At 54.2% G+C, this 11949-nt stretch overlaps 1 protein-coding gene across 1 annotated transcript; it reads right to left on the reverse strand.

The window, feature by feature from the left end:
- Nucleotides 1-248: 248 nt before the first annotated feature.
- ODF3L1 (outer dense fiber of sperm tails 3 like 1) lies at nt 249-3826 on the reverse strand. The gene is made up of 4 exons (XM_010379452.1): nt 3494-3826; nt 2589-2699; nt 1636-1749; nt 249-874 (listed from the first exon to the last, which is right to left on the reverse strand). The coding sequence occupies exons 1-4, from the start codon at nt 3609-3611 to the stop codon at nt 393-395; spliced, it is 825 nt and encodes a 274-aa protein (XP_010377754.1). The 5' UTR covers nt 3612-3826; the 3' UTR covers nt 249-392.
- Between the last annotated feature and the right edge of the window lie 8123 nt (nt 3827-11949).

Genomic DNA, 11949 nt, shown 5'->3' on the forward strand with positions numbered 1-11949 from the left:
CTGAGCCCAGAGAGAGGCAGGAGCTGCACAAGGCCACACAGACTGTTAGTGGCAGGACTGGAACACAGCCCTCCCGAGTCCCTGCCTGGGGCTCGTTGGAGGACAGACATATGGTTCCCCACCTGGTGAACCAGAATGGAACTCTTCAAGGACAGGGACTGTACTATTCCTTCCAGTGTCCCCAGCCCCTCACCCAGAGCAGGACCCACAGGAAGCAACTATGAATAGAAAAGGAGAAAACGAATACGTGAAAATATATCTCTAATGCCTTCTGTGTGCCGGACACTCAGCAGGCACCGGCTCTGCTACTAGAAATCTTGGTCAAATCGCTCAATTTGATGTAGAAAAATAATTTCTGAGGATGAGGGGCAGTGAGTGCCCCAGGAGGGACCTCAGTCACGAACGTCGATGACCAGTGGGCACAGGTGGAGTGAGTGTTTGATGCCCATGGTGAAAGCAGGGATGTGGGGCTTGTGCACAGTGACCTGCTGGACCTCGTGGGAGCCAGGGCCAGGCCGTGGTGTGAGGTCCAGAGGGTAGGCAAAGCGTTTGGCCATGCTGTAGGTGGGGCTGCGGTTCTGATAGGTGGATGGCTCAGGTCGGGCGTACCTGGTAGGTCCAGGGCCTCCTGACACATCCTCCTTGTAGAACCAGTTCTTGTCCCTAGAGGCCAGACTGTAGCTGGGAGCAGCTCGGCTGACAGGGGTGTTGGGCCCCAGCAAGAGTGGCATCTGGTACTGGTTGGGGGCCGGGTTGGGGTCCATCACTCTGTATGGGCGCCGGTAGCCAAATGTGTACTGGGGAGCCCTACGTTCTCCCGGTGGGTGGATCTTCTCAAAGTAGTACTGGCAGGATGCGAGGGTGGGGTTCAGGCCTGAAAGGGAGTGGCGGGAAGGGAGGGCTGTCAGAGCAGGGAACAGACCTCATTCTCTGCTAGCCAACTGATGGTCCTGGTTATCCACTGTGACCTTAGGCTGACCACCTCAGCAGCAGGGCAGGGACATCCAAATGGTCACTTAGGCTGGGCATGGTGGCTCACACCTGCAATCCCGGCACTTTGGGAGGCTGAGGCAGGCAGATCACAAGATCAGGAGTTCGAGACCAGCCTGACCAACATGGTGAAACCCCATCTCTACTAAAAATACAAAAATTAGCTGTGCATGGTGGTGTGCACCTGTAATCCCAGCTACTCAGGAGGCTGAGGCAGGAGAATCACTTGAACCTGGGAGGCGGAGGTTGCAGTGAGCTGAGATCACACCACTTCACTCTAGCCTGGGCAACAGAGTGAGACTCGATTTCAAAAAAAAAAGATGGTCACTTAGGCCATCCTGACATCAGGACACAGAAACATCCTGAGATCACTACAGTCTGTAAGTTCGTTCGCATGACAATATTGCATCCACAACAGGAGCCCTATGTCATCATAACATCACCTGGTGACATGCTGCATGTCATAACATTGACTTCAAGACATGGTGATGTCAGCATCGCAATGTTGGTGTCTTACAGGGAGATACCGGCATCCAGACATTCCCAAGGAGAGAGTCTTGACCCTTTGCCCCTGCCCAGGTCCTAAGGGTGCACCCCACCCCCCAACCTCCCAACCCCCAACATCTGTCCATAACCCCATCTTACGCAGGTTGGAGATGCGCTCCTCCATGGGGACCTGTGGGCAGCTGGACATTCCAAACCGAGTTACTTTGGGATCCAAGAGATAGCAAGGCCCAGGGCTGCTGTGGCCCACATTCCCTGCAGGGCAACCAAAGAGAGGGCTTGGTCAGCCCCAAAGGCTGCCCCACTGAGCACCTGGCCTGCCTCCAGGCAAGATTTCCCTCCCACTTCAGATTCTGTGGCTCCTGGGTATTTGGGGACTCTTGATTTCCTCATCTGTAAAATGAGACTTTTAACACATGACCTGATATTTTCAAGAACTTGCTCAGAGGAACAGTAAAATAACAGCTGTCCAGCAGCTTGGGCAACCACCCACCCAATCAGGGATTGGGGCCAAGAAGTAATAGCCCCGTGGCTGCTGTTGGCATTCAGAAAAGGCCTAGCCAGGCCAGAGGCTTCCCCTGCTGAGACGGGTGTTCTCCCCAGAGAAAAGCCTGACAGGCACCCCAGATCTCAGACCCTTAGGTGCATGCCACCACACCCTGCCCAGCAGCTTAGGTCATCTGTGGCCTCTGCTCCTGCCCTTCCAGGGGGTTCTAGACCACCTGGGGAGCTCTGGGAGCCACCACTTCCCCCCTGGCCCCCTAACTGTTCCTGCCTGGCCACATGGCAAGTGACCCTAGCAGAGCATGGCGACCGGAGCTGAAGGGCCCCAGTCAAAGACCAGACAAAGGAGACTCTGCTGTGCCAGCTGGACAGCGCCAGGATCCCCTACAGGCTCCCCTGGGAGAGGCAGCTGGGGGATGCCCATGGAGTTGTCCCACCCTCAATCCCTGCTGGCTTCCTCTGGACCCAGGGGGCCCCTTGAGAGTCCCACTCAGATTCCCAGTGGCTACAGAGAATGGCTCCATGTCTCTCCCCTCAACCTCCAACAACAGCTCCAACCCCAGGGGGATGACTGGGGTGGCGACGCTCACGCTTCTCTGAGTGCCGGCTATGCAGGGTATAAGCTGGTGCCTTGAACATGGAGATGTCATGATCTATGTAACCCGTGCAGGATGGCCGGAGGTACTTGGCGGGCCCCGGACCTGTAAGGATGGACATGACAGCCCTCAACCTGGGCCCACCGGGTCAGAGGCAGGGGAAACCCCAATACAGCGCACCATGGGAATATTGGGGGTCTTTGTTCTTGCTGCTATCTCGCACTGCCAGGAACCCAGCATCCATCCAGCTGCTTCATTTGGGGGAAGGCAGTATTTCCAGATAAAATGCAGTTTCTCTTGGACAGACAATGCATAATAAGAAGCTAATAGTTACAGTTAATTGAGAACTTATTCTGCTCCAAGTTCTCCACTAGGCATCCAATACAGATTATTTCCGTTAAGCCTCCCAAAAATGCTGTAAGGTAGATGCTCTTGTTTTTCCCATTTTACAGAATATTGAGGCTTAGAAATATCAGTCTACTCACATATCACAAACTAGTAGTGTGAAGATTCTAAACAATCATCCAGTAGAACCCAAAACTTTAATCTCTGCACTAAACTACTCCCACTTAAAGCACTAGTCAGTCATTACCAACATAGTAAGAATTAGTGTCTGCTGTCCCTTGAGAGTAAAATTAAAGGGAAGTGAGGAAAGCTAAAGCTAGGACAAAGGCTCCTAGTCTTTTTCCAAAGCGGGCCTCACTGCAGCCCCATGCTCCCCTCCTCCCGCACCCACTTGGACAATCCCAGCAGCCAACACTTCCCATGAGGGTCAGCTTGGAGGCTCAGGTCTTCCGTAAGGCTTCAGGGAAGTTGGAAGGGGCTTTGCAGGTGGCAGGCTGAAAGGAGTCCTGGAGACAGGGGAGGGGGCCCAAGCCCAGGGTGGGGATGACTCTCACCTTTTATCATGGCCATGATGACAGGGGTCTGCTTGACCTCCTGCCGTGAGGGCAATGTCTCCTTTTCTGGCTGCTGTGCAAAGTACACAGAGCTCCTGGTCCCCTTGGGCGGTTTCATGGCTGGGGCTGGGGAGGGAGCAGCAACAGCTACAGCAGGGTCTAAACAGCAGGCAAGGAGCTGGGGTAGCCCTGCCTGAGACACCCCACCGCCCACCCCAGACACTGAGGAAGCTGGGAAGGAAGACTGTTCTCTGGTTTGAGCAGCTGAGGCTGTCTGGGGCACAGCCAGCACAGGCCCCAGCAGGCTGGAGCTGGAGATGACGTCACGGCAGAACTTGGACTGTGAAACTCGGAGTGTTTATTTCCCCTGGTTGCCATGGCACCTGAACTGTGGCGTGGAAATTCTATGCTGGGAGCTTAGTTATGGAACCCTGACTATCCCACTGTCCCCTACCACCAACCAGGCCAAGTGGCCTGGGGGTCCCCAGGACCCTGGGTCAGGGAAGGGAAAGGGAGAGATGGTGTTACATATCAGCCAGCGCTTCACTCCCAGTGGGTGCCCTAAGGTTGGGGAAAGGAATGGAAAAGGTAGATGGGTCATGGGTGAAGGGTTTGTGCAGCACACACAGCCCCCTGGGGGCTCTCTACCGCCTGCCTCTCCCACCTACCTCCCAGGCTCTGGACATGCCCTCCCTTCTGTCAAGTCTGATTTCCCTTGGCAAAAGATCAAGTCAATTATCACTAAGGTGTGACTGTCTGATAGATCCTCCCCAGAATCCTATCCCAGGGTGTGGTATCTTTAGAGATCCATGTCTAGCTCAATGGATACAAAAAGGAGTGGGAAGCAAATAAAGGAGGTGGTGCTGAGCCCTCAAGGGGCTACTTCCTGTGCCCATGACCAAGAGCGCTCCCTTGGCAGGGGAGCAGTTGGAGTTGGGGGGCGGAATGCAAGGGTAGGGAAGGCAGCCAGCCCCATCTGAGGGATGGATGAGCCCCAGGCCTGAAAACGTGCTGGGAACCTCTTCATTCCTAAGAACCGAGGAGGCTTTGGGGGCCTGGGGCCTGTCACCTCCCTGGTTCGTAGCTCAGACTGTGGATTTGACCTGAACCGGGTCAGCGGTGCCCACCTCAGGAACCAGATGACTGCTGGTTTTAGATGGGGTGTTTGTCACCACCTCAGTACACTGTTAAGAAAACTGAGGCCCAGAAAGGAACAAGGACTTGCCCAAAGTCTCCTGTTACATCAAAGTAGCAGAGATGGAACCAGGACACAAAACTCAGGGCTCTCCTTGGATCATATTCTCTGATTGAATAGAAACCAAGCCATGCTCTGAACGCATTCCAGTCAGCAGGCACAGCGAGGGCTCAGAGCAGCAGAGGACGGGGGCCCAGCCCCGCCAGCAGCAGACCCTCTGTGTGCCCCTGCATGCCCATGGGGCAACCGAGCCTCTGATTTCTGGGGACAGGATAGCTGGGCCAGGCTGGGAGTGACCCAGCCTCAGTGACCTCAGGCCAGGGCCAATGCTATGTCCTCAGCCCCATCCATGTCAGCTTTTCCTGTAGGAAACTGCGAGCCCTGATGGTCCCCCAGTGCTGAGAGGGGCTGGATCTGGGGCTGGGATCCCCACCTTCCTGGTGAGGGGGTGGTCCCCAAGTATTTCAGTCCCAGGGACCCTCCTGCCTTCCTCTCTCACTGCTTCTGCCCCATCATCCTGGTGCACAGTTTTTCTGGAAACCAGGCCACCCCACACCCCAGCAGGTCGCAAGCCACTCCAATTTGTTCCAAATGCTCCCTTTCTTCCAGCTCTGATGGAAACCCAGCGTGCCCCTGGAGGTGGCCCTCGGCCCTCTCCAAAGCTGGCTGCTTGGTCATTCACATCCCTTGTGCCTCAGAGTCTCTCTGGCTGCCTCGGTCCTCAGACTGTGCTCTCCCCATCAAATGCACCATTCCTCTGGGGCCCTGGTGTCCAGGTGTGTCCCCCTTCACCTCCTCAGGGCTGCCCTGGGTCCCTACTCATAAACCTACCAACCATGGCTCGAGGCCACCTCCACCCCACCCCAACTCCTGACATTACCCCGATAGCTCGGGCCTCCCCAGGGACCACCACCAATGCCCTGGCCTCCCCGTTCCCAGACCTCCTCAGGTGCAAACCCCTCCACTCCATTCCCTCACAGGCCAGTCCCCCACCACAGCACTGACCACCAGACTCCCTGGGAAGCCATCCCCTGCCCCCCACCGCTGAGACCCCAGTGCTGACCCTGTACTCCCTCCACTTCTGCCTCCTCCTTCAGGCCCCTCCAGCTTTCACCACCCTCCTAGTCCAGCCCCTTTCCTGAAACATCCCAGCCCTGTATCCCCCAGGTCTGCCTTGTCCATCTGCATCAGGCAGCTAAAGCTGCCAGGACAGTCTCATGGCCAGAACCCTGGACCTGCCCTCCTCGCCACCTGCCACCCACCTCCACCTCTGGGCAGCCTGCCCTCCCCCTCTCCCCCAACCACGGGATCATCCCCCACATGGCTCACTCTCCTCTCTTGGCCTGGCCATCCTTCCGGCCCCCACATCCACCTGCCCCATCAGGCTGGGCTCTGACAAGCACCCCCCATCACAGCCTCAGAACCGCCGCGTCTTTTGTTATCAGCTCCCACTTTCCACCTGGGACACTGTGGATTGCACCCCTCTCCTTGGACTTGTGCCTCTCATCTGGCTCCCTCCTGTCACACTCTAGATATCCTAAGTCCCGTCCTATTCAAAACCGTCCCCCAGCCCACATGCTTCTCCGTCACCGCCTGCCCCTCTCTGCCCAGCCCACAGACCACCTTCCCCACAGAGGCATTTTGCGGTTGTCTCTATTCTCACCTCCCTCTCACACTTGACTTAGCCTGTTGGCTCCAGGCCCACTACTCCACCCAAACCAGGCTTAACTCGACGCCCACCACCTGCAGGTGACAGCTGCTTCCAGGGGACACTCTTCATCCTCTAATGCATGGCTTTTCGGCAGCACTGGCCTCAAATGCCAGTCCCGCCTCCCTCATGCTGCCCCTGCTGCTGGCTCCAGGACGCCCTCCTGCTTTCCTCCTGTTTCTCAGCTGCCCCTGCTTCCTGGCTTCCTTCCTCAACTTGACCTTTCAATGTTAGTGTATGCTTATTCATTGCAAAGAGGAAACAGTAACTTTACAGGGGAGAGGCCTGGCAGGCATCACCTCAACCAAGTGATACGAGTCAACATCCTAATGATGGCACAATAGATGTGTGCCTCTTGGTTTTGTTTGTTTGTCTTTTTGGGGGGGGGGCTTGGGTTTTGGGGGGGAGACAGAGTCTTTTGCTCTGTCACCCAGGCTAGAGTGCAGTGGCATGATCTCAGCTCACTATGACCTCTGCCTCCTGGGTTCAAGCAATTCTCCTCCTCAGCCTCCTGAGTAGCTGGGATTATGGGAACCTGCTACCATGCCCAGCTAATTTTTGTATTTTTAGGAGAGGCAGGGTTTCACCATGTTGGCCAGGCTGGTCTCAAACTCCTGACCTCAAGTAATCTGCCCTCCTTGGCCTCCCAAAGTGCTGGGATTGCAGGTGTGAGCCATCGCGCCCAGCCAGATATGTGTCTCTTGATAGGCTGAGTGAGAAGGGCACGGCATCACTTCCCAGGCGTTCCCACCACAATACAGAACCTGAATCTAATCATGAGGAAAACAGACAAACTCAAACCAAAATTCACCTAAAAGAACTGGCCTGTACTTGTCAAAAATGGCAACATCATGGAAGACAATGAAACACTGAATAACCATGCCAGATGAATAGACACTCAGAAGAAAGCCGGGGTTTTATTTTGCTATAAAGGATATTTTTGGGAAAATTGGCAAAGCTACGGAGAAAACAAGTCTACGCTTAGTTCAAAGTATTGTACCAATATTAATTTCCCGAGTTTGATCATTGCACTCCAGTTATGAAAGAGAAGGTCCTGTTTTAGGAAATACTGCTTGAGCCCAGGAGACCAAGATCAGCCTGGGCAACGCAGTGAGACCCTGTCACTACCAAAAAAGAAAAAAAAAATAGCCAGGCACGGTGGTGTGTGCCTGTAATCCCATCTACTCAAGCAGGAAGCTCCCTTGAGTCCAGAAGTTTGATGCTGTGGTGAGCTATGATGGCACTACTGCACTCCAGCCTGGGCAGCAGAGCGAGACCCTGTCTCATTAAAAAAAAAAAAAAAAAAATTAAAAAAGAGGAAACACTCACTGAAATATTTAGGAATAAAAGAGCATTATGTCTGCAACTTACTTGCAAATGGTTCAGAAAAATAGAGAGATGGCCGGGCGTGGTGGCTCATGCTTGCAATCCCAGCACTTTGGGAGGCTGAGGTGGGCGAATCACATGGTCAGGAGATAGAGACCATCCTGGCTAACACAGTGAAACCCCATCTCTACTAAAAATACAAAAAATTAGCCGGGCGTGATGGCACGTGCCTGTGGTCCCAGCTACTCGGGAGGCTGAGGCAGGAGAATCACTTGAACCCGGGAGGCAGAGGTTGCAGTGAGCTGAGATTGCGCCACTGCACTCCAGCCTGGAAACTGAGCGAGACTCCATCTCAAAAAAAAAAAAAAAAAAAAAAAAAGCGAGCAAAAAGAATTTAAAATGTGGAAAATAATTTACATTTACATTTGGGAAATCTAGGTGGAGTATGTGGGAAACATTTGTAATCATCATCTTGCCACTTTTATCTAGGTCTGAAATTATGTCAAACATTTTAAGGAAGAGACATTGGTGTCTCAGGGCTCAGTGCTGGGTCTTCCTCTCATTTTGCACCACGCTCCTCTCTCCCGGGCAGTCTCATCTCCTCTGGTTGCTTTAATTCCATTATCGATACCCCGGCAATTCCCAAGTATAACTTCCCCTGGTTAGACCTTCTTAGGAACATTAGGCTCACATATGCAACAGCCTGCACAGTGTCACCTGGGTTTCTCACAAGCACCTCAAAATCAACATGCCCCAAGATTTCCTTGTGAGATACCCCCCAGTCCCTGTCCATCTCAATCCATGACACCACCACCCACCCTTCTAAGTGCCCAAGCCAGAAACCTGGGCTTGTCCTGCACACCTCCCTCATCCTGACTCCCACAGCAGCCAACCAATCACCAAGTCACTTTGGGGAGCCTGTAAGTTCCCCAAAAACAGGGTCCTGTGTTTATTCACCTGTGTCCCCAGCCCTCAGCATCAGCATAGTGCCTGACATATGATCTGTGCTTAAGAAATATTTGTTGAATGAATGAATTTGTTGATCAAGGAATGTCACTCCTTTTCATGGAAGCAGAGTCCTGCTTTCTGAGCCCTAGGCACGTGCCGGGTCTGACTCAATGGACTGCCATCTACGATGTGCTGGCTTCTATCAGTAATCTCTTGCTGCATAACAAATTACTTTCAAAATCTAATTGCTGGAAACAGCAATCTCCTTCTGTTGCACACAGTTGCTGTGGGTCAGGAGTTTAAAAGTGACTTTGCTGGGTGGTTCTGGCTCCTCTCAGGAGGTGGCAGGCAGTCAAGATGTCAGTAGAGGTCAGGTGCGGTGGCTCACGCCTGTAATCCCACCACTTTGGGAGGCCGAGGCAGGTGGATCACTTGAGGTTATTAGTTCAAGACCACCCTGACCAATATGGTGAAACCCCGTCTCTACTAAAAATACAAAAATTAGCTGGACGTGGTAGCATGTGCCTGTAATCCCAGCTACTCGGGAGGGTGAGGCAGGAGAATCACTTGAACCCGGGAGGCAGAGGTTGCAGTGAACCAAGATCACACCACTGCACTCCAGCCTGGGCAACAAAGCTAGATTCCATCTTAAAAAAAAAAAAAAAGTAGAGGTTGTATTCATCTGAAGGTTTAGTTAGGGTTGGCAGATCCACTTCCAAGATGGCTCATTCACATGAGTGGTGAGTTGGTGCTGGCTGCTGGCAAGAGGCCTCAGTTCCTCTCCATATCGGCACCTCCACAGGCTACTTAATTATCCTCCTATCATGGTGGCTGCAATCAGAAGAGAGCAAGAGAAAAGCTGCCATATCTTTTCTGACCTCATCTTGGACGTCACTTCATCATTTCTGCAACACCCTATTGGCTGCACAGGTCAGCTGTATTCAATATGAGAGGGAACTACCGAAGGGCATGAATGCCAGAAGGTGAGGCTCACCGAGAGCCATCTCGGAGGCTGGCTACCACAAGGCTTTTCACTGTGCAAGGACAACAGCCAATGGGGCCAGTAGGGGCTGAACTCCAAGCTGTGTATTCTTGTGTAGGGTGGCGTCCCCACTAAAGTTCCACACAGGCTAACAGCAGCCCCGCCAGCTTGCTCCAGCTGTCTCTTGGTTGTCAGTTTTGCCTCTTCTCCAAGGGACTCAGGGCAGTCACACAGACAGCAGGACCCTGGCATAAAAATCATCATAACCACCAGGTCTTCAGAGTTTATAAAGCTCCAGCGCTTCTGTTGGAGGCCATCATCCAAGCACCTCGGTGACTGTACATTTTACGGATGAGGAAAAGGGGACAGAAAGATGAAGTGACTTGGCTGGGGCCACATAAAAAAAGGCTTGGCAGGACCGGGCTCCTGGCTCCTGGCTTCTGACCCCACATTCTTTCCACTGCCCTGCCCAGTGGCCGGCTCAGACCCACATCCCCTGACATCTACTGCAAGCCTCATTCCCAGCCCTAAGCAGGTATTTCTCACCCTTCTTCTGGGAGTCCCAACTCAGCCCTCAAGCAAATATATTCACAAATTTTTCATCCAGGTGGTGACTGTCCACTCTCCTTCCAAGAGGCTCTGTCTGGCAGCTGGCTGTCCACTGGGGCAGCACAGCAAGGGTTAACAGCAGGAACTAATATTTAGAAACAGCACAACCCCAGAGGAGTCAGCTGTGGCCAGCTGGTCACAGCCACTGAAGCCACCAGCCTTTGTGAACGTGGTATGGAAGATGAGTGCCTGCTCCTGGAGAGCAAAGGCTCCAAGAGGGTCCTTCACCACCCCCGGCCCTTGTTCTCCCAGCACGGCTTGTGCATGGATCAAAGTCCAGGGCAAAGCCCTCCACTGGCCTCCCTTCCACACCTGGCTCCTGAGGGTGGCAAACATAACTTTTCAGCTCCCGAACTGAAATTGTTGGGACTGGCTGCTCCTGCCCCTCCTGAGCCTGGCTGCCTGCACTTGGAGGAGCCCTGTGTGTGCCTCTGCCAGAAGCAGGATCAGCACCACTCCTAACAGAGGCCCCAGGTCAAAGGCCCAGGCCCAGGGCCCACTGCCGTGGAGCTCTTGGCCACAAAACTGCAGGGCCACTGAGCCAGTGCCTAAAGCCCATGCCTTCTTGCACAGTAGTGGCCTAGGTTCTGTGACCTTCATGGCAGAGGGCCAATTCCCTGAGGGCAGGCCCTGGGCAGCAGGAGCACAGCCCTGCTTAGGCACCACCCCATCCAGGGCACAGGCACACACCATTTACCAGCAAGCTGGCTTTGGCCACAGGCTCCTTGGGTGGGGCCCAGGCGACCAGGGTGCAAAACACCCTGGCCAAGGGTGGGGCCAAACCACAGCCACTGCCCAGAGCGGGGACTCTTATTCCAAGAACCAAGAAGGGTAGGAGTGAGCAGCAGCGCCTGGCCACATGCTTGGCTGAACCTGCTGGCAGGGAGGTGGGTATTACCGGGCCCTCTGTTGTCTTCTTCTCCGAGAACAATTGGAGAAATGGAGGCAGCACATACCACAGGTCACTGTAGCTTCACAGAAGTTTGAATCTTCTTTCGCCCCTGGGTGGGAACATCCTTCTTCCTTCTTCTAAGTGTGTTCTAAGCCTCCTTCTTTCCTCCTCCCTCCCACCCTGTCCCCTGTCCCATGCTTGGCTGGGGAGGCATGGACACCTCCTGACCCAGCTAGGCAGGCCCCAGGTGAAACTTGGAGAGCTACGGAGATCAGGACTCCAGGGAATCTTTTGAAAGAGAAGTCAACGTGCGTGAAGGAGGGCTAGGAGGGCTTGCTGGAGGAAGGTGAGATGTGGCCAGGGAGCTAGGGGCAGTCAGGGATGGCCACCAACTGGCCAAGCAAAGTTATGGCAAAGGTTGGAAGGCAGAAGAGAGAAGGCCTGAGCCAGACCTGAGGATGCCAGAGAGGCCCAGGTCAGCTCTGCTCAGCACTGAGGCCTCTGGGGAGCTTGCTGAGGAGCTGGAGAGGGGACAGTTGAGGAGCAGGCACGGCTGGTCCAGCAGCCTTTATTCCAAGACAGTGGGAGGCGGTCAGGGGTCAGTTTCAAAGGCACACGGGCCTCGACTTTCTGCCAGTCTGTCTGGCGTGATGCTGCCCAGCATTGGTCCAGAGTTCCAGCCCTAGGTTACGGCTGAGCAAAGGCCAGGCCTGTGTGCGCTGGAGCGGCAGCATCCCTTTTTCACTGAGAGCCTCAGTTTCCTCATCTGGAAGCTGGGACACTGTCAGCCAACACA

The sequence above is a fragment of the Rhinopithecus roxellana genome, chromosome 5 (genome assembly GCF_007565055.1).
Source record: "Rhinopithecus roxellana isolate Shanxi Qingling chromosome 5, ASM756505v1, whole genome shotgun sequence".
NCBI classification, from domain to species: domain Eukaryota; kingdom Metazoa; phylum Chordata; class Mammalia; order Primates; family Cercopithecidae; genus Rhinopithecus; species Rhinopithecus roxellana.